The sequence below is a fragment of the Pseudonaja textilis genome, chromosome 1 (genome assembly GCF_049901715.1).
Source record: "Pseudonaja textilis isolate UNSWEBS1 chromosome 1, rPseTex1.2, whole genome shotgun sequence".
In the NCBI taxonomy this organism is placed as follows: domain Eukaryota; kingdom Metazoa; phylum Chordata; class Lepidosauria; order Squamata; family Elapidae; genus Pseudonaja; species Pseudonaja textilis.
Genome location: NC_141990.1, coordinates 66,908,516 through 66,929,412, shown reverse-complemented (window position 1 = coordinate 66,929,412; position 20,897 = coordinate 66,908,516). Strand labels below are relative to the sequence as shown.

Here is a 20,897-nt window from a genome sequence, read left to right as displayed (position 1 = left end):
TAGATGCTATTCCTACTGTCTATAATAGTGTGCCAAATGCTTAATTTCACAGTCAAATTTTTGACTTGATAATACTACGTACAATATACTTCAGTGTGAATTCCATTGAAGGTTAATGTTGACCCTATTGCTTATTCACTAATCACAGTTTGTGTTTTACAGATGATATTGAATGTTGAGCTTTAAGATCTTAATTTAAACTGATAGTAGGTTTCCATTTAGGAAAAGAAAGAATATATTATAGTCTTGTTTTGCTTTGTTTCAATTTACAGAAATATAGCTAAATGTGATTTAAAAAACAAGAAGTTACTAACTTTGATTTAACATTGATTAAATTGATTTAAATTGCTTAATCTGTTTCATGCCAAATTACAGGAAATTCTCATTCTGTGTATAAAATGTAATGCATAAAAGAAAGTTTTAAGTCATGTGTACTTACACAGTTGCTTCAAGTTGTTCTTTTCCAAATATACTACTGTGTTTTATTCCATGAGATAAAGTTAAATTATATTTCTATATACAACTGGGAAAACAGACATCTTTTTTCTTATCTTAATTGATAGAAGTTATTGAGATATTCAGAAAATTATTCCTCTCCTAATTTATATGCTGTTCATTCCCAGAAGGTTCTAGGCTGTCTCCTTGCAACCCCACTGCCGGTCAGAGCATCCTCTCCTCCTAAACCAGGTGGAATGAATGGGTCAAAGGCTTTCCTAAAGCCCAAGAGGACATAATTAACTGATCTTTGTAGAATGAGAGTGTGGTCAACTCCTTCTAAGGGCCTGTCAGATGGCAGAAATGAAAGGACAGGATCTGGAAGGAGTTGATCCTATTTAGACATGGTTTGATGTTCAGAAGAACACTTAAGAAAGTATTTCCTCACATGATGAGCTTTGTAGGGCTCATCATGTATTTAAAGATGATAATCAGGGTCTGAATTGTTTTTGGAAGCTGACCAGTCTAAAATCAACAACATGCAAAATGTTTTCCATATTAGATTCCGATATGAATTTAATTATCTCAACCCTACTTTCTGGATCTGGGAAAAAAGTGCAATAAATAGATAGGTTGTGGCAGATGTACTAATATTAAGCTATACCAGTAATAGGCAGCCATCTGACTCCCAATATAAGCTCAGAATCTAAACAGATTAACTCTTTATCAAAGAACCCCTAGAACATTAGCAATTTAATAAATTGTATATGAGTCTTTTCAAATAAAAATGCTTTTAAGCCAGACATTTCAAAAGGATATCAATATTATAGCATAGCTGCATTTATCATTAAACATTTTAAGAACTACAGTCCTATCAAAATATAATCACAGTTGCTCAGGATATGGGAATGTATTTATATCTTCTATTATCTATTAATTTGCTACTGGCTTACACAGTGCCCTAGGAGAGGTGTTAATTATACCTCATGAATTCAGCGATCAGCATTTTTTTTTTGGACTGAAAACCAGATATGGCTATTTAGCAAGTTGAGTAATGATACACTAACTTCTTAACACAATTAGTCAACATTATGGAACTTTGTTTTGCCTGCTGTACCGTCTTATTGTCAAATTGTGCCAAAATTCAAGTATATTGAGATATTAGACTTCTAAGGCAGTTATTGCTTCTGAATACAAATAATTCATTTTCTTAAGAACCAACCTGATTACACCCAGGTAATCTTTTTCTGATTTACATTTTCACATATATGAAAAAGGTGCAAAATTATTCAGTCCAAGGTATCATTAAGTCAGAAAAGCATTATTTATATTCTTAGAAAGCTTCAGCAATTGCAGCCCCATTTGGAAAAAAGGAGAACTGCCTTTTGCCATATATAAGCTGGATACTTTCAGACTGGAAAGTATGTCTTATTATAATGTTGTCTACCTGGGTGTGAATCACCACTTTTCTGCTACCGAAAGAAAACTAGCAATCTGAATTTTGCAAAAATTGTAATCTGTGCTATTGTTGTTAGGAAAAAGGAAGAGGAACTAAAACTTGTTGCTTTCACTTTTTGCTGAATATCCCTTCTCAACGTTATTGAGTTCACATAGTTGTCAGCCAACAGGAAAATAAAAATGTTGACCAGGATCCCCCCCTCTCTCTCAGGGACTCAGTTTATGATGGTTGAAAGCAGGATTTTTCCATTCCTCTCAGTGACCTTGTTAATTAGTTGTTAATAATGAGCTTCTCACAACATTTTAATTCTCTGCTTTTCCTAATCTGCCATCTGAGATAGCTGTCTCCTTCGGCCTGATGAGGCTAGCTCTGGTCTCTTCCATAGAAGTGGAGAATGGTAATCATGATCAATCAGTCAATCTTTATTGTAGTCTCAGATCAGTACAAAAAAATTCCTGGTCCATGTGTCAAGTTGTGTCTGATGCTGTTCTGTCTGCAGCGCCTTAATAGCAGGGGATTTGGGTTCTTCTCTAACACAAAAGGAGTCAAACTACCTATGGTTAATGCTCAACTTACACTCCCAACATCTAGTTTTGCTCTATAGTTTGGTGATGAAGTTAATTGAATTTGGGCTGATTATTTTCAGAGAATCGTGAAAATAAAAAAGGATATGTTCTCATCTGTGTCTATTCTGAATAGCAGAATATAAATATAACAAATATGCTATGATGGGATAAGCAAACAACAGGAAGAACACTAATATGCATTTCCCATTCTTTAATTTTGTTTTGTATATTGTATATTGAGGCGTTTATGCAGGGAAGCACAAGGAAGTACAACATCTTTTGATCATTTTGTTGTGGTACTTAATAATCGCACATAATATTTCTTGTCATTTCTTCAGATTTTCAGAGTGTGGGATATCCAGACACTTTCATTGATGCAAGTGTTCCATGACTCTCAAGGGGCACGCAGGGAGTCGCAAATTTTTGCTATGATATTTGATAGTACCCATGGAACACTTATTGCAGGTGGGTATGAGAAAAATATGTGGCTATTGATTATAAACAGGCACGCTGATATGCTGGATCAGAACCAACAATACCTTTCTGATAATGGAAGATGATATTTTAACCTAAAGAGCAGTTTCTCCAACTGCTCTGAAGTCTTGAGAACTTAATTTCTCCAAATATTCTTCAAAACATTTCTAAGCCCTTCAAAGCAGCTTTCAGGCTTATGAAAAATTGTTCAAGGAAATAATGGTAGAAAAACTAATTTGTATGATGGAAGTCTATTCACTTAACAGTGGATTTTGCCTAAAATTGTAGAAGATTACAAGTATCAATGAAAAGTGATGCCTTCATAATTTTATTTTAAATAGGAATATATTAAAAATGATACAGGAAAATCATCCTTGAAATGAACTCTCTTGCCACCTACACTTTCCACTTTATTTGCTACTGTTTTCTTCCAATAATGGGCAAGTTTCATAAAGCCACCATAAAACAACTGTATACCTTTCCTGACAGAGTTTTTCACCTCTTCACTTGAGTCAAACAGAGGCTCCACAAAAGCATTGTTTCAATTTTGGAAAAAGATGGAAGTCATATGGTGCCAAATTTGGACCGTATGGTGTATTCTACAGAGAGAGCAGCTTGTGAGGTACGAGATCTGGTGCTATCATGTTGCAGCAAAAGTTTCCTTCAGCACTTTCAAACTTTTTATTATTGTTTCGAAGGTTTGAGTTTTGCAACGTAGTGCCCTGAATTGACAGTTGGGCCCAGTTGAAAGAAATTGTGTTAATAACATCTGAATCTCAAAAATTTGCCATTTTCTTCTTCTTCCTCCTCCTCCATCTCCATCATGTGAAGCTTTGTGATTATATTTTGTGAACTGACATTTCATTTCTGGGCCATAGGCTTCCAGTTCATAAACAGTAGCAAAATAATCCTTTCTTATAGCAAGACTCTGCTAACTGAAGTGAAAGAACAGGTGATAAATGATGCAGAGTTTAGAATGCTGTTGCTTGAATTTGTTGGTAACTTGTAACATTGAAGGCATTATATTTCATTCAATTGTTTGTGTCTGATCTTGCAGCACAGTTAATTGTTTAAACAGTGGATACTTGTGTAATGTTCAGAGAAATTGTTTGAAAGTATTAAAATAACACTTTTTAGAAATCTATTATATAAATAAGGATGGGCTATTGTGCACAGTTTGAGTCATCATGCTTCAATTGTACTATTAGGCAGGAGGCATTAAAGAGTTATCAAGATATTTAAAAGAAGCTTAGGTAACTTTGCTATGAAGAAAGTAGCGTATGAGAATTCGAAATTAGAAAAAGACATGTAAAGGGGACATTGAATGTATAAATATACCTACACTGGATAGAAAGACAACAAAATATTTTTAAAGACAAATAAAAGATATTTGAAACAGATAAAAGAAGGTGATATTGCCAAGGGTGTTGCTTTCATGCCATAGAATATAGCTGCAGATTCAGATGCTTACTACTTATGTATCTATGGCAGAGTAGGGAATTCATCAGAGGTATTTAGTCTGTCCCCAAAACATTGAAGTATACATGCTGTAGACATTCCTGTGGACAACTAGTACATAAACAAGCAAAGCAACATGAAGACCATTCTGCCTTTATTTTGCAGATGTGGTACTGATAGACCCTACATTCTCTCTTTATCTGGGAGTCCACATAACAGAAAAACATCATTTCCTGAGTGGTCAGCTCAGCTCATATTCAGTCAGTGACTCATGAATGTAATCAACACAGCTTGTATCCCATTTTCTATGCCTAAACTTGCGTGCAGAAGACAGAATTTCCACTTTTTGTATCCTGAAATATCTGCACGCAAGGCTGAACTCTGCAGAGATGTATTGCCCAATCTGGTGTGACACCTGACAATGCCATCCACATACTCATAAAAAGATTTCTCCTACACTATTTTCCTTCCTGCTGATCTGAGACCTTTCAGACATCCACTGGGATTTGGCCACTGTAACGTTGTCACATTCCATTGCACTAGCTGAACGTGAGATATTTTTCCTGCAGTTTGCATGTCACAAGAGTCCTCTTTTCAGCACTAAGGGCTTTGTATTGTGATTTGTAAAATAGGAAAAAAGGAAGTAGAACTGTGGCTTCCAGCCTGTCAGATATTCCCTGTCCTTGCTATAGACAAATAAAAACAATCATCTCTAATTTTCTATAGCATAAGTTTTAAGGGTTTGGTGTTTGAGTGCGTGCATGAAACAAGTTTTTGGAAGAGTAAATGCAATACTATAGTGCACAAAAACTTATTAATAATTTAATTTGATCAGACATATAATGCCATCAAGCTACATACAGTAGCAAGAACATGCAATGTGCTTCCTTAAGGTCAGTCTGGCATCAAAACTTTGAAATGAAAACATAAGTATTTTCTAAACTTAATGCAACTCTGTAATACCCAGGATCGGCAGTCATCGATATTTATCCTCTCACTCGGATGATACAAGACACTAAACAAGTCCCCCAGACCCATGAAAGGAGCATCAATGTGCTGGTTTACAATAAAGTTTTTCACCAAGTTCTAAGTATCTGTTCTGAGTCTATTGTAAAGGTGAGTATAAATTTTATGAGCCTTACAGTTGTAAAAGAAAAGATCCTCCTCTCCCCACCCCCCTCCCCGGTTTGGATAAATACATTAACTAGGCTACTAGGATATTCTTTTCACAATCACATGCAATTTTAAAAGCTATTTTCGAACTTGCCTTTCCCAGTGATGGGTGAGGCGGGATGAATAAATTACTTCATTTCTTTCGTTTGGGAAAAACACTTGAACTGCAAGCCCAAAGGAATTACTGAATCTTTCTTTTAAATCAAGGAGAAATTGGAATACTTATTTCAGCATTCCTTTCTCAAACTCAATCAGTTCTTCTCATTCTTCTATTTTAAGACTTAGTGCATACATTTTTTTGAGAAAAAGAAGTAATACCTGTTTGGGTTATTTTTGGAATCTCTTGTAGTTAATCTGCTGAATTGCATATAATCTCTTTTTTATGTTTAGGTCTGGGAATTGGAAACAGGACAGTTAATATACCAGATTGAAGATGCTCATGGGCCAGGGGTTGAGTTGACATGTGCAGCAGTTGATAAAAATGGATTTCATCTTGCTACTGGAGCATGTGATGGTAATTAAATTAATTAGTCCCTAAAATAACTCTTTTAAGATAATTTGCTGTATTTTTCAAGGAGCCATAAAGCTAGTTCAATAAATCATGCTTTCTGGGCTCTGTAGTTTCATAATAAAGATCAGTTGAGAATTCTTTTGAACTTATAACATTGTCTGTGCACCATGTACAGTAGTGGGAGATAGCCCTTAGTAATGCATTGGAGAATAGTCTTTTCACACAATCATTATTGTTCTACATCAGGGAGTACCCAAACTTGGCAACTTTAAGACTTGTGGATTTCAACTATGCTGGCTGGAGAATTCTGGAACTTGAAGTCCACAAGTCTTAAAGTTGCCAAGCTTGGACACTACTGTTCTACATGTATTTCATATAAGTGCAAACTTTGTAGTCAGTAGCACACAGCTGTTAGTTATTTCTATGAAGAGTGATGTTCCTTCTGTTTTATTACACGTTTAGGGACTGTGAAAATATGGGATTTTGGAAGTGGGCAGATACTTAAAATGTTGCCCTTAGGCAGGGAAATCACAGTCAATGAACATTGGCTGATGCAGATGGTCTACTTGAAAGCCAGTGAGAGTAAGCATGTGATCCTGGTCTTGGAGTACAGCGGGATGATCAAAATTGTTCAGGTTTGAGTTTTGATTGTTACATCTTCTATTTCATTTGCTTCACTTTGTTCTCAATTTCAAAAATCAAGGAACCCAGTCTCTCTTAACTATGGATTTCCACATTTGTTAGGACCTCAATTCCCTATGACCATGTTTGCTATTATGTAAAATGTAATCCCAACCTAGAAAGAAAGGCCCAAATTAGGGCTCAGCTATCAGGAGTGTGAAATACTTCCTCTCAAGTATTCATATCCTGATATTCCAAACACATTTGTGCAGAATTACAGTTTTAATATATCAAAGATTAAGTCCCCTTTCAAGCAATTAGAGTATCATTAAATTTCCACAATTCCAACATATAACTGGTTTACATATTTATTCTATTTATCTTTATTGATTATATCCTGTTTATGACTTCTGGTTCTAATCCTCTTAATCCCATCAAGACTTTTCAGATCCCTTTTACAGGGAATCCTTGGTTACTGACTCAGCACTGGTAGCACTGAACAAGAAGTTAAAATAGTACTGAACAAGAAGACTTATGGTTCATGGTCATGTGATCATGGTTTAGGCATTTGGCAGTTTGTTGACATTTAACAAAAATTGTGGCATCCTGCAGTCACATGTTCACCATTTGCGACCTTCTCTGTCGACTTCCAACAAGCAGAGTCAATAGGGAAGCCAGCAAGAGGTTGCAAATGACAGCCACATGTTGTCATGCTTAATGACCAAACGGGATTTGTTTAGTAACCACAACGAGAAATGCAATCCTAAATCCACGCAACCATATGGCATTGCACTTTACAACTCACCATGTAGCAACGAGTTCCTGGTCCCAATTACCACAACTAACCGAAGACTTCCTGTACTTATTTAAATGTTTGCTTAAAACTATGGACATTTGCCAACCATCCCCATCAATTTATAAATAATTATATACAGTACATTCTAAGCTAATAAATCATTAAATACTAGCACAAAACTTCTAAACTGCCCTCTAAGTGGCCTGAGTTTAAAAAAAAAAAAAGAATCTTTAACCTTCTGTTAGCTGCCACTTCATGCTTGCCTTTTCCTATCACTCAGTGCCAGAGCACCATGAACTCTAGGGCAGTGGCCCCCAACCTTTTTTGTGCCACGGCCCGGTACTGGCATCACAAAATGATCTGCGGCCCGGTACCAGCATCAGCACGCATGACAAGGCAAGGCGAGCCGAGCGACCGGCCAGCCAGCCGTCCCCCGCTACTCCCCGCCACCTTCAACTCCTCCTTTGTACCTTTGTCGATGGGCTTCACTTTGGGATGGCTTCGGGACGGTTGCTCAGCTTGCCTTGCCTTGGGTGCTGAAAGAATCCTCGCGCCTTAGTTTCGTTCGAAGCCCCCCCTTCGATGAAACTAAGGCGCGAGGATTCCTTCAGGACCCAAATGCCGCTTTCCAACCAGAAAAGCTCACCCGGAAGCACTTTCTCGTCAAACAAGATGGCGGCGCCCAGCAAACCGGCGGCCCGGTAGGAAATGTTCCATGGACTAGTATTGGTCCGCGGCCCGGTGGTTGGGGACCCCTGCTCTAGGGGACTGAATGGGAAGCGGGAGGATTTCAGGAAAACGAAAAGTTCACTATATCTCCTCAACCAGCTAAGAACAGAATACAGCAGCATACCAACCCACGCTTGGAGCGACCCTTCTGAAAACATCTTCTTTGAATTTGATTGGGCATTGGGGAGGCCAGTATGGGGAGGTACCTAAAGGATGGGAAGTTAGACTTTAGGATTTGGTCATGCAGATTTCAGCTCTGGCTTTCACTTGACCTCTAGGAAACTATACCTTTCTCAACAAATGGAATTAAGGACCATTCTTTCTTAGAGGCTCAAGCTGAAGCAGGTCTTTTAAACTACAACAATTCAGCCTTAACTCATTGAAACCTCAGGAGAAGACAAACCTTCTATATTCTTAGTGCAGATATACCCCACGTTGGAGCCTCTGAAATAATGTAACAAGAAGATGTACAACTATTTTCAATCCCTAATAATTTATTTAATAAGGGCATGCTAAATGTATTTAATCCTCATTTGGCTGCCTATTAAATGAGAATGCAAAAAGTTTCCTAGGCGTTGTGACTAGTATTTTTATTGGTAATTATCGTTTTAATCATCTAATTTAGGCATTTTAGAAGGGATTCTAGAAATACGTTTTTCACCAGATGCTTACTTCAGTCATTTGTCCTGAAGGCATTATGTTAGATTTGATTTAATTAATTAAGCCTCAAAAGCTGATTGAGCTCAGAACTGCCTCTTGGATTGCATCCCCTTACATTTCTAACCAATGCTGCATTCAGTTTCTGACATACTGCCTGCTGGTCATGAGTATTTGTGCTGACCAGAAACTTAAAAGCCTTTGTCAATGATAGCAATGTGTTGTGTAGCCCTCAAAACCATCTCAGTTTCCAAACTATCAAAGTATTCTACATAAACGATTACTTTGATGTGAGTCCATCTCCCCAAAGGTAACTGTGTGTGAAATGTCCAGATGTGGATGTCAACCAGTAGTATAACTGTTCATAGCATTTACTGCTATTCTTGGATCAACATAAATATGTTCTAACATAAATATGTTCTAACATAAATATGTCTGGTGTATGTAATATTCAAAGTAATTTACAAAGCTAGACATTATCCCAGATTGATTGTCAATTAATCTTCTTCAATTCTTTGTTCACCCAGGCTAATCAAGGTGAAGCTTACATGTCCATAACTTGGGAACTTCCTGAAGCTGTGTCATTTGCTTTACAAGGCTATCCACTCATTGCCCTAAAACTGTCTCCCAATGTCAAAAAACCCAATGGTTTTTTTCCAGATGTTCAACTACTGCTTGATACAGATCTCACAAACACAAATGCAGAGGTGAGGAACTATTGCATTTCTAGATATGTTCTAGAACACATGAAGAAAGAGAAAAAAAATTCTAAGAAAGTTATTTCTATCTGAGGTCCACAGCAAAAGTAAGCAGTCAAAAATGAATTTTTGCTTTCTATAAGTTCTTCTGGATATTGACAAAGATTGTTGGAAGGAATTGTGAAGCTCTTGGTTGCCTTTCTCTGTGTTGTTTGTCTTTGATTGTCCATCTGTTCTGGTCAGCTATTCTTTCCCAATCAATGTCCATCCGATGCTTTGCTTTGTGTATTTTTCAGCTACCTCCTAGGATTGAAGTCAAGTGCTTTGATTTGTTAAAAGTAGAAGGTTACAGTTTGTTAGCTACAGCAAGTGCAAATGGTTCTATCATCATGTGGGATTTTGAAACTGCCACAGCTACACACATGTAAGTAAAACACTTTATCCTATAATGGATGTGGAGAGGCAGTGCTTATGTCAAGTCATCCAAGATAAATGCTGTTTTAGTGTCCAGTCTCAAAAGAGTTCCCAATGTGAGAAAAGGAGAAATAGAAGTATTAAACTAGGAATAAGCTGCTGGAACCCAGAGATAAATCTGAATTGTTGATTGATTATTGTAAATCCCCCTAAATCCTGTTCATAATGATATGCTTAGTTGAGTCATGGATAAAGCTATGGTATCATCTGGTCAACATAAACAAATCAATGGTCTTAGACAAAACAGCCCAGGGTTGACTTGGGTTAAGCACTCTTTTCCAAATCAACCATATTTTTCAAAAAGAATATTTACAGATTTTTTTTCATTCTACCTCTGACTTGGAAACAAACTAGACTAATCCCACAAAAGAGGACTGATGTAGGAACTCCTCTCACTTATTAATGTACTTTTATTCCTAGTCCCACATAGGAATAACTTTCTCTGATGCTGCTACTGATCTTCATTGAGCCACCATAGATTCTTTTTCTACAATCAAAAAAAGAAAAAGACAGGAAGCTACAATTTCCCAAAGAGACAAATATGGCTTTTCCCTCTTTGACTGGGGCAACCCTGGAAGCATCCAGGACTAAGTTATTTCCCTGAGATACCTCAGCCATTTTGTGTCAAAAAAAAATGCACTGTCAGAAGTGAAGATCTCAATTATTGTCTCCTGTGCATAACCTGAGTCACAGACAAATAGCACTGAATGGGTGAGATGCATAGTCGAAGGAACTTTGGCTCTGTAAAGGAGAGTGCGGTTCAGCAACCTGTTTGCCTCTACCCAGGCTTACTTCACTTGGGTAGAGCCACTGTGCCAAGTCTCTTGTTCTTGCTTGTTCAGAAGGGGACGGGGGGGGATGCAGGCTGTTGGTTAGTTTTGCTGCAATATAAGAAATAGCCGTGTTTTCCATTTTCAAGAGTTTCAGTGGAATTGTTCCCTTGAGCATATTTTAAAATTCTGCACTAAAGGCAGAAGAAATAACTTTGGCTTTCTGTGCCCTATTTAGCTGAACTTCAAAACCATTTCTCCTGGAACGACAGTACCTGTAAATAATTTCTTTGCTGCTTCATCCTTTTCTGCCTCAAGTAATATTTATACAAAGAATGGATCCCAGACAGTGCCATGCCCTTATTTCTTCACCAGTTTCGCTTTTAATCTTCTTCATGTTGAAAGTCTCTTGGAAATGCTAATTGAGATTGCTTCTCTCCTACTAAAGTGGATGAATAATTCTTACCCCCTGACTAAGAAAGCAAAGCTTTTAAAAGAGAGATAAATGGAATAGGCCCCAAAGCAAATGTCTTCTTTTGAAAACCAGTCCCAAAACACAGTTGAGTGTGTGGGTAGGTGGGTGTTTTTAAGTCAAAAGAGCTCGTTCTTAGAATTACGGGATTTTAAGCAGCATAAAAAAAATATCCCAAGCACAAAAGCAAGATTTTTGCAGAAGTAGGTATTTGTAGTTTAGGCAGATTTTATTGAATTCACTGGAGGTCTATGCATTATTGAAATGCTAAATTTGGAGATTTAGTAATATAAAGTATCTATTCACTTAGTTTTAATTGGAGATTTTCAACCTGGAGGGATTCTACAATGACAGCATTTTTAAGATGAGCCAATTGTTTGCACTATCATTTTGAAAATGTAACTGCATGAATTTGAAAATATGAAACCAACTTACAAATTCTTTAAAATTTATAATTATTCTGGCCATACTTTGAGGGGGGGGGGGAAATATGTACTATTTAACAATATATCTAACAAATGTGGAAAAAAAACTACAGGCAAAGTATCTTCATTTTCAGGTTCAGAGCTCGGCGTGCTATTCACTCAGATAGACCTGAATTACGTAAAATCAACTGGTTACTATTCCTGTATCGAGATATTATGTCTGAGAGGTAAGCCAGTTCTTTATAAAACATGTATATATTATGTTAGTGGGCTAAGAAGCTGTACTACTTTTCTTTTTCTGTTTCTCTGTAATGTTTTTCACTAAAATCTTAGTTTTCCCTCTATTTATTTTCAGTCCTGCCACTTCACCATACTCTTCTATTTTTTTTCCATTAATTTAGGCCCTGTTTTCTTGTGAATCTTCTAAGATAAATACCAAATCATCTGCGAATGCCTGTAACTTAAACTTTCCATTTTTTATTTCCATTCCTTTTATATCCATATCTTATCTAATATTTCTATTTAGTACTTCTAATGTCAATGCAAATAGTAATGGCAACAAGGGAATTCCTTTGTTTCTTGAGCATTGCTTCTTGTAACAAGAATTAGTAGGCAGAATATGATATTGGATAGCCAAATTTGATCCCCATAAATCAATTCAGATTCTAACTATTAATAGCCACTGCTTGCTAAGGGAAAAGGTTACTCTGCATGTTCTTACATGGAATGGGACAACTTACCATGGCCAACTCGCCATGGTACAATTCAACAAGTATAAAAGTTAAATTAATTTCAATGGAGCCGTGGTCAATATTAATAAAAGAAAGAAAGTCAATCCAGAAATACGAGTTACAAACATTTTCAATGAAAATAGGGTCACCAATAATAAAAGTAACTAAATGAAATGATGAATAGAACATTTAGTTGTCCCATGGCAAGTTGAGTGTGGTGAGTTGTCCTAGACCGGTCCTTATATGTATAAGTATGGACCTCTCATACTATTTATTCTTGACGTTAGCAGTGTTAATTCAGAGTGCAAAAAAGGACTACAAACAGTAAGCCAGAAAATTTAAAATTATTGGGTTAAAAAAAGACAAAGAAAACTAGCTCAAACTAGTTTCCATGGGTACAAATCACTGAACTTCTCCACATCTAAACCATCCTTGGTTCCACCATGTGCATACTTCCGACACATTGAGCATTCTTTATACAGTTATGTATAAATCTCTTAAACAGTGAAAGGGACGTCTCCATCTTATTCCCCAATCAGTACTGAACCATTCTCTTAAGTATACAGTAAATTGCAATATACAATCAATTTTATTTTTCATGTTCACTCCTTCATCAATTATTAGCTGAAGAACAAAACCAGTCTGCACATCCTATGACAGATATGAACCTGCAGCACAAAACTCAGCTTTTGTAAATTTTTTACATCCTTTCTGTCTACCATCAAACACCTTTGCTGTTTAATGTTATATGCATCTGAGGCTGCCTTGGTATTACTCAAATTCTGAATGATTGAAATAGTGACTTCAATTCCCCTTTCACTCCAAATATTTGCTATTTATAATGATTTTTTTTTAAAACAAAAGCTTTTAGAAACCTACCATCCTGCCTTTAGAACAAGCCCTTGTAAGTTTATGGGGCGGGGGGGGGGGAAGCAAAAACCAAAAAAACCCAAAGTGAACTATGATGGTTAATACATTCTTAAGAATATTCTTAGTATTTTCAGACACTTATTTTCTGTGCAGGCGTACAAGTGAATGTTCTTCCTATTTTGAAGCACAAAGTGAGGATATGCCTACACAGGAAGCAGATGACAATGTTTCAGTGTTAAAGATGGTATGTTCCTTTTCAGAAGGGAGAATGGTAAAAAATAGTTGTTGCAGTTGTTATTTTTATTTTTTTGGAAGGAGGGGCATAAATGTGTTAAAAAGGCAGATCCACAAGTAAAAACTATGGTCGTGAATTTCAAAAAGTGATTGCAAATCATTCTTATATCATAGTATCCTTCATGAGCCATGACTCATGGTTTGTAAATCATAGTTTTATATATATATAGTCTAGGCTTTGGTGGTTTGTTTCACAAATCATGGTTAAAACAATCCATAGTTTAGTATATGTGATTTATCATGAATGTCTAAATCCACACAAATGATGAATGAGTTTAACCATGGTATAGGGAAACTGTAATTTCAAGGCATGGCCTCTTTCTGTAAGAGTCTGAAGACTTGTACCAGGCTTGGGGACTCCATGGGGGAATACCAAATTGGAGGTGGCTACTAGACTAATTGTAGACCCCACCTTCCTCCCTGGGCTTCCTACTCCCTCTCTGTCCTGACCAAGACTTCCGAGACCGTAATTATTCACATGCTTCTTTTAAAAACAAGTCTTGTTTTATTGCAATGCTGGGAATTATTTTCATTCCCAGCCCGTAATGACTTCTCAAACAGTCCCTCAAGATAAGCACCTACCTTTCTTTTCTGTGAAGTGCTGCCAATAACAGAAGTGCCCAATGAACTAGAAATAAACCAACCGAAGTACAAAGAGCTTCAAGAATGAATCTGAACTGAATGAACGACTTTGCTTCCTGCAAAGATTTTGTCACCTTTGCCTGTCCTTTATACCTTATGAGAGGGGCAATCACCTCCCAGCCTTACTCCCTAGTCGCCCCTTTTATTTCAGCTGCTCTCAACTTCTAGCAGCTCTGCGCACACGCGCACTGGGAACAGGCTCCCCCGGGTCCTCTGCCTCACTGCTGCCAGACTCCGAAGGCTCCAGACACAGCACCCCTCTCCCAGATGGTCCTGGCCCCACCTCTGCATCGGATGCAGGACCCTCATCCAAGTCCTCTCCAAACTCCCAGACTGATCCCCTTTCTTCTCCACTGTCCAATTCCGCTGCCATCTGCACAGGCTGCCAGCAAATCACAATGCTCTCTGCCCACCTTTTAATTCATTTTGCTGTATAGATATTTCTCAACTTACAATTACAATTGAACCTAAAACGTATGTTGCTAAGTGAGAAATTTTTTCAAGTGAGTTTGGCCCCATTTTAACAACTTTTCTTGCCACAGTTGTTAAGTGAATCACTGCAGTTCTTATATTAGTAACATGGTTATTGAGTGAAGCTGGTTTCCCTGTTGACTTTGTTTGGCAGAAGGTCGCACCAGGGGATCCTATGACCCTGGGTTACTACAAACCTCATAAACGTGAGTCAGTTGTCAAGCAGCCGAATGTAAATCACGTGACCGTGGGGATGCTGTAACGGTCATAAGTGTGAAAAATGGTCATAAATCACTTTGTTCATGCTATTGTAACTTTGAATGGTCACTAAATGAACTGTTGTAAGTCAAGGACTCCCTGGATTCTCATTATTTTTTACTGTTTCATTGTTCCTATTGTTACATTTGTTTATAATTTTACATTCTACTGTCGTAAGCCCCCCAGAATAGCCCCCCCATGGCAAGATGTGCAGCAAATAAATGTAATAAATAAATATTAAATAAATCATTTCTGATCCAGGTTACCATCTGTCTGGGTCTCAAACTTTCAACAAAACTGCAGACTATCAGCCACCTTAAACCACCATTTTGAGATTACACTAAACAAGATGTCACTGTTAGCTGAAAATAGAAGCAAAAGTATGCCAGAGGACAAGAAGAGTGCATTCTGTCCTCAGGCAGGCTGTGACTAAATATAGATTTTTATGGCTTTAAGATTGAGCCAGCTCTTTTGTCTTTATTTCATTTACCGTTAATCATGATGAAGGTTCATAGCATACCAAAAATCTTCTGCACTTGTCTGTGATATTTGGATTGATCTTAATAAAGTAATAAATTATTGCTGATGCACATGGGTTATTGCTGATCCATGCTGGATGTTTGAGAAAGTCAAATACCAAAAATAAATGACTATGTGCTTCATTGATTATACAAAGGCCTTCAATTGTACCATCCATGTCAGGTTCTAGAATATGCTTTTAAAAAATAACAATTCCAGAACAGCTTATTTTTCTCATGAGAAACTTTAATGCATGTCAGGAAGCCATAGTCTGGATAGAACGTGGCTTCAGGTTGGCAAAAAAGTGCAACAAGATTATATTTTCCCCTTACTTACTCAACCTATATGATAAATATATATCAAAAGAAGCTGGATTGGAAAAAGATGAGTGTGGTTTTAAAGCTGGAGGAAGAAATATCAATAGCTTAGCTGTCAATGACACTACCTGATAGCTAAAAATGAAAAGAATCTGCAATATAAATCAAGGAGCATATGAAAAAAAAGTGATTAAAATTAAATGCAGTGAAGACCAAACTAATTATTATTATTAATATCATAAAATTTATTTGCTGCCCATCTCACTACTCAAGGTGACTATGTGTAGCTAATGACAGCAGGTACAGCAACCAGCCTTAAAATTGACAATGGAAGTATTGATTAATCATGAGAGTAAGGAACAAGCAATCCAGAAATATGTTACACACTAGAACTTGGTAGAGCAGCCATGAAGGCCTTGGAAATTTTGTGATGTGTCTGTATTGATAAAGATCAGTATACTGCAAGCCATGGTGTTCTTGGAGACTCTATGGGAGCAAAAGTTGGATAGAAGTAGGGTAAGTAAAATATTAATGCATTTGATCTTTGGTGTTGGAAAAGACTCAGTGACAGCCAAGAAAACATACAAATAGATCATTGAACAAATGAATCCAAAACTCACTCAAGTCACAAAGAATCAAGCTAAAATTGTCCTACTCTAGACACACTATGCAAAAACTAAGTTCTCTGTAGCATATTCTAATGTTGGAAAAGGTAGAAGGAAAAAGAAGAAAAGTATGACTAGCAACAAGTTGGATGGACTTATTTGCATCATTGGAAATGTATTGTTGGAAGGTCTAAAAGATAAGTTAGGAACAGATAGGTAGACAAAGTGTATGTGGTCACTTAAGATTCAATATTAACTTGATGGCACATAATTTTAACAAAGCCTGCTGTGAATATGAAAGCTTTGTTATTGCACTTTCTTATATTTTCTTGAGGTGATTTCATCCAAGTTTACATTCTCTGAGTATTCTAATCCAACCTCAGGGATTCTTTTCTGGTATCTGTGGAAATATACATAAGGGGAAAAAAATAAAGTTATCTGAAAATGGTAGCTGCAATAGCAACTGCGTGCAAAATGAATGCTCAGGGAGAATTTTTTTCATGGAAATAAGATTCCTCATCTAAATCAGGATATCTCTAAAATGCCATAGTTTCCTTTTCATCAGAACTGAAAAACTATAAAATTTTGGAAACTAATCATTTAAACCATTAGACAAAATTGGACAAAGCCCCAAATGAAATAGCTCTAGAAAAATTAAATAACAACAAACAAAAACCTTACATGCAATTTATCATGATGAAGCATGCAGATAAAAACAAATACAGGGTTGGAATCATTCTTAGAAGCAGCAGAAATAGAATATAAGCTGAAACTTCCTAAGGACCTGTACTTTTCAAGCAAGAATCAAGTACAGGAATGAATCTGCTGGAAACAGGAGTTCAATCTTCATACAAACCTTCTCATTCATTATGTAGAGGACAGCAGGGAAGTGAAGCTTTAATTTTATTTCAATAGAGAATAGGGTAAAATAATTTGTATTAGCCTAAAGTTCAGCACTACTTCTATATTATTTTCTCTGCTGGTAGCATTATTACCTACTGTTCCCAAAAGATGACTGGTTGGTATAATTCTTTAAAGAAATTAGCAGCAGAAGGAGCATTGGACTGCTGTATCACATACTGAGACCTTTAGAAAGCACATGAGATTTTGGAGTGTCTGAATTTGGGGATATAATTATTTGGCCATTTTAAATTCTCAAAGCCCTCTAATGCAGGCTAGAAGAGCATTCACCCCACCTTGTGCACATATTCTGAAAAAAATCATGTTTTATTTAATTATGAGAACATTTAAAAAAGATTGTGTTTTCTTTATTGAAAGTAATCAGCAGGATTTATTTAAGTTTGAATTGGATGGGAAAAACCCTACTTTCTAAATTTCTGTTGTTTGATTTCAGAATGGCATTAAAAGAGACTCTGTTTGTACAACTCTTTCAGGTATGAGTCAAAAATTTTTATTCCTTTAGATAGTAAGCTGTATTTTTGAGAGTATGTTTAAGAAATTCTTTTTAAAAAACTGCAACAGCTAGTTTATTTGAGATTACTTCAATGACAGGTAAGGAAAATTGCAATTAATACTGCTGTATCAGAAGTGCTGAAGTCAGAGATGGTATTCAGCAGGCTCTGACCAGTTCTGGAGAACCAGTAGCGGAAATTTTGAGTAGTTCAGAGAACCAGCAAATACCACCTCTGACTGGAGATTTTACAGTATCCTTCCCCTGCCACGCCCACCAAGCCATGCCCACAGAACTGGTAGTAAAAAAAAATTGAATCCCACCACTGGCTGAAGTGCTTGAAAGATGGGCATAGATACATTAATAAATCTAATGATATTTAATGACAATTATGTTCAAAGAAAGAAGAACATGAATATTGTTTGTTGAATGATGTTCTGCTTCAGTAAAAAACCTCCACATTCTTCCCCTTCAGGAAGCAAAGGAATAATTTCCACAAGGTCTACATCAATTCCAAAGGGAAACATTTGAAGAATTTATTTCATAACACACATCTTAACCTTGATCTTGAAATGCTACGCAGGGTTGAAATTGATTAAATGGAAAATCACTATGAAATCCTAGGAAACTGAGAAGTTGAAAAAATATCTGGAAAGAAACAATGGCATATTGTTTTCATGTTGTTGCCATCATGTTGTTGACTTCATGGGGTCAACAGGATTAAGTTTGAAGTCTTTCCATAAAGTCAACAGGATTAAATTTGTCTTGATAGAAGCTTGATTCTTTGTGTAATAACACTCTTGATGGATTTTATTTCAAAAAAATTTAAGTGAATAGTGGAAATAGAATATGCTAATACATCTCATGATAGAACACAGGAAACAAGTTATGTTCAAGGGAAGAAAAATATGAATACTGTTTGGTTGATGACTTATCTTCTGTTTTAGAAACAAAGCTTCCAGATTCTTCCTCAAGCAAAGGAGCAATACCCAATATATTATCATTTGGAAAACATAATTATCATTCTATACCCATACTTGCCTCAGCACATGAAGATGGTTTCATTTATTTGTGGAGCATTATGGTAAGTTGTTTTATGGAACTGGACTGAAGTAGTGAAGAAGAGTTTCAGTTACGTTTTCATCCAGTCAAGGGACTTTTCTACATCTTCCATGTTTTCCAGTTTTTCTATTGTCTCCCAAACACATCAAACTGTACACACTTTTTTCTATGCCACTGGTGGTTCATTTGACTTTAGCTTAATGTATTATTGCCCTGTCTCAGGCCACGTACTTGGGAGGTGGTTCCAAATGTAACAGAGAAGTCTGTGAAACAAATGAACAAGTAGCAAAGGAAATGTCAGTGCAAACACATATATACGCACTAGAGAAATCAAATCCTCAAATATCTAGCAAGATTGCCTTAAGACAACTATGAATCCAAAACAGTGGACCCATCACTTGAGTGGTCAAGTGAAGTCAAGGCATACGAAGTCTGGGTAACCAGACAGTTGTGGCCAATAAGGAGGCTTCATCTGGCTTCTCTTCTTTCATTGAAGCAAGCCCAGCATTGCTCACTTGAGTCTGTCTCCTTTCTTGTGAGTGGCCTTACAGAGTGCCTTTACTCTCCTATTTACATGGTGAACCCTTGCACTGGGAGCAAATACTGGTAGCAGCTCAGATTCCTCATCTTCAGAAATAGATGACAACTGCCTCCTGGTTCTCCAGCAGCAACATAGGAATTGTGTGCTCATTGTTGGCATCCTCACAGTCTGAGCTGGCCATGTCATGTATGAACCCAGTGTTTTTGTTTGTGAACAGTAGTTTATGTCTAATGTGCAAATCAGGCCCTTATACTTGAACAAGAAACATTGTTTTAAAAAGCCTTAGGTTGGTGTGATGCATGAGCCCAGTGCAGTACATTGAGTACAGTATAATTTACTTAGAAAGAAGTAGGCATATGGTTCTGCTGTAAGCCAATTTAATGGCTAAAACGGAAGATTTGGAAAAAGGGTTAGATAAGAGAATGGGTATGACTCATGCAATCCCAAAGGCCTAACTGCAGAAAATTCTGATTTGTGAAAGTGTGATTGTATTTCTGTTTTTGTAAAGGGAGATCTACTGAAAGAAATTCTGCCATACACAAAACATCCTCCAATTCCTTTGACAGCACTTTGTGCCGATGGGGCTGCCCAAATGCTTTATGCTGCTAATAAAGGTAAGCTTTATTGCTCCGTATGATTGTCATACAGTATAGATGGGTTAAATAAATAAAATAAATAAGTACTTTTCCAGGCCTTTGAATTATGCTATTATATCAGTTATATCTTAATGTACAATTGAATTGGGTTTTTTTCTAAATGTAATTCACACTGAATTGTTAAAACAGTAGGTATATAGACTTTCTAAATAAATCAATCATGTGTGTAAAAATATAACAAACTGTATGCAAAAGATTAAGCTGGTGAGGCAAGAATCATACCCTCTCAGAGAACCTTTGTATAAACACCATGCCATTGTCTCACAGTTTTAAGGCTGAGAAGAGAAGAACCAAATTTCAATTGACTCATAAGGACAGGAGGGAAAGGCCTAGAATTTAAACCAGTGGTAGGATTCAAATTTTTTTACTACCGGTTATGTGGACGTGGCTTGGTGGGCGTGGCATGGCATAGCATGGCTTGGTAGGCGTTGCAGGGGAAGGATACTGTAAAATCTCCATTCCCACCCCACTGCAGGGGGAAGGTTACTGCAAAATCCCATTCCCTCCCCACCCCATCCCTTTCCAGCTCCGTTCTCCTGTGCAGGGAAACAAAAGAAGACCCAGCTGGGACTCGGGAGGCAGAGAATAGATAGGGGCGGGACCAGTCAGAGGTGACATTTGCCAGTTTTCCGAACTACTCAAAATTTCCGCTACCAGTTCTTCAGAACTGGTCAGAACCTGCTGAATACTACCTCTGACTTAAATCCTGAAATAGATTTTGGGCTCTGCAGGAAGCAGACTTTCTGCATCTGTGTGACTTCTTCCTTACGTTCAGTAAAGCAACTTATCCAGACATATGGAG

General features: G+C 37.0%; 1 protein-coding gene across 1 annotated transcript in view; it reads left to right on the top strand.

Annotated features, from left to right (window-relative positions):
- WDR64 (WD repeat domain 64) overlaps positions 1-20,897 on the top strand; it is a 61,510-nt gene that overhangs the window by 25,839 nt on the left and 14,774 nt on the right. The window contains exons 11-21 of the mRNA XM_026705006.2: positions 2,799-2,925; positions 5,360-5,508; positions 5,956-6,079; positions 6,539-6,711; positions 9,407-9,586; positions 9,874-10,001; positions 11,853-11,945; positions 13,473-13,563; positions 14,881-14,932; positions 18,784-18,920; positions 19,948-20,053. Coding sequence (XP_026560791.1) covers positions 2,799-2,925; positions 5,360-5,508; positions 5,956-6,079; positions 6,539-6,711; positions 9,407-9,586; positions 9,874-10,001; positions 11,853-11,945; positions 13,473-13,563; positions 14,881-14,932; positions 18,784-18,920; positions 19,948-20,053 — 1,360 coding nt within the window. The remainder of the gene's footprint in view (positions 1-2,798; positions 2,926-5,359; positions 5,509-5,955; positions 6,080-6,538; positions 6,712-9,406; positions 9,587-9,873; positions 10,002-11,852; positions 11,946-13,472; positions 13,564-14,880; positions 14,933-18,783; positions 18,921-19,947; positions 20,054-20,897) is intronic.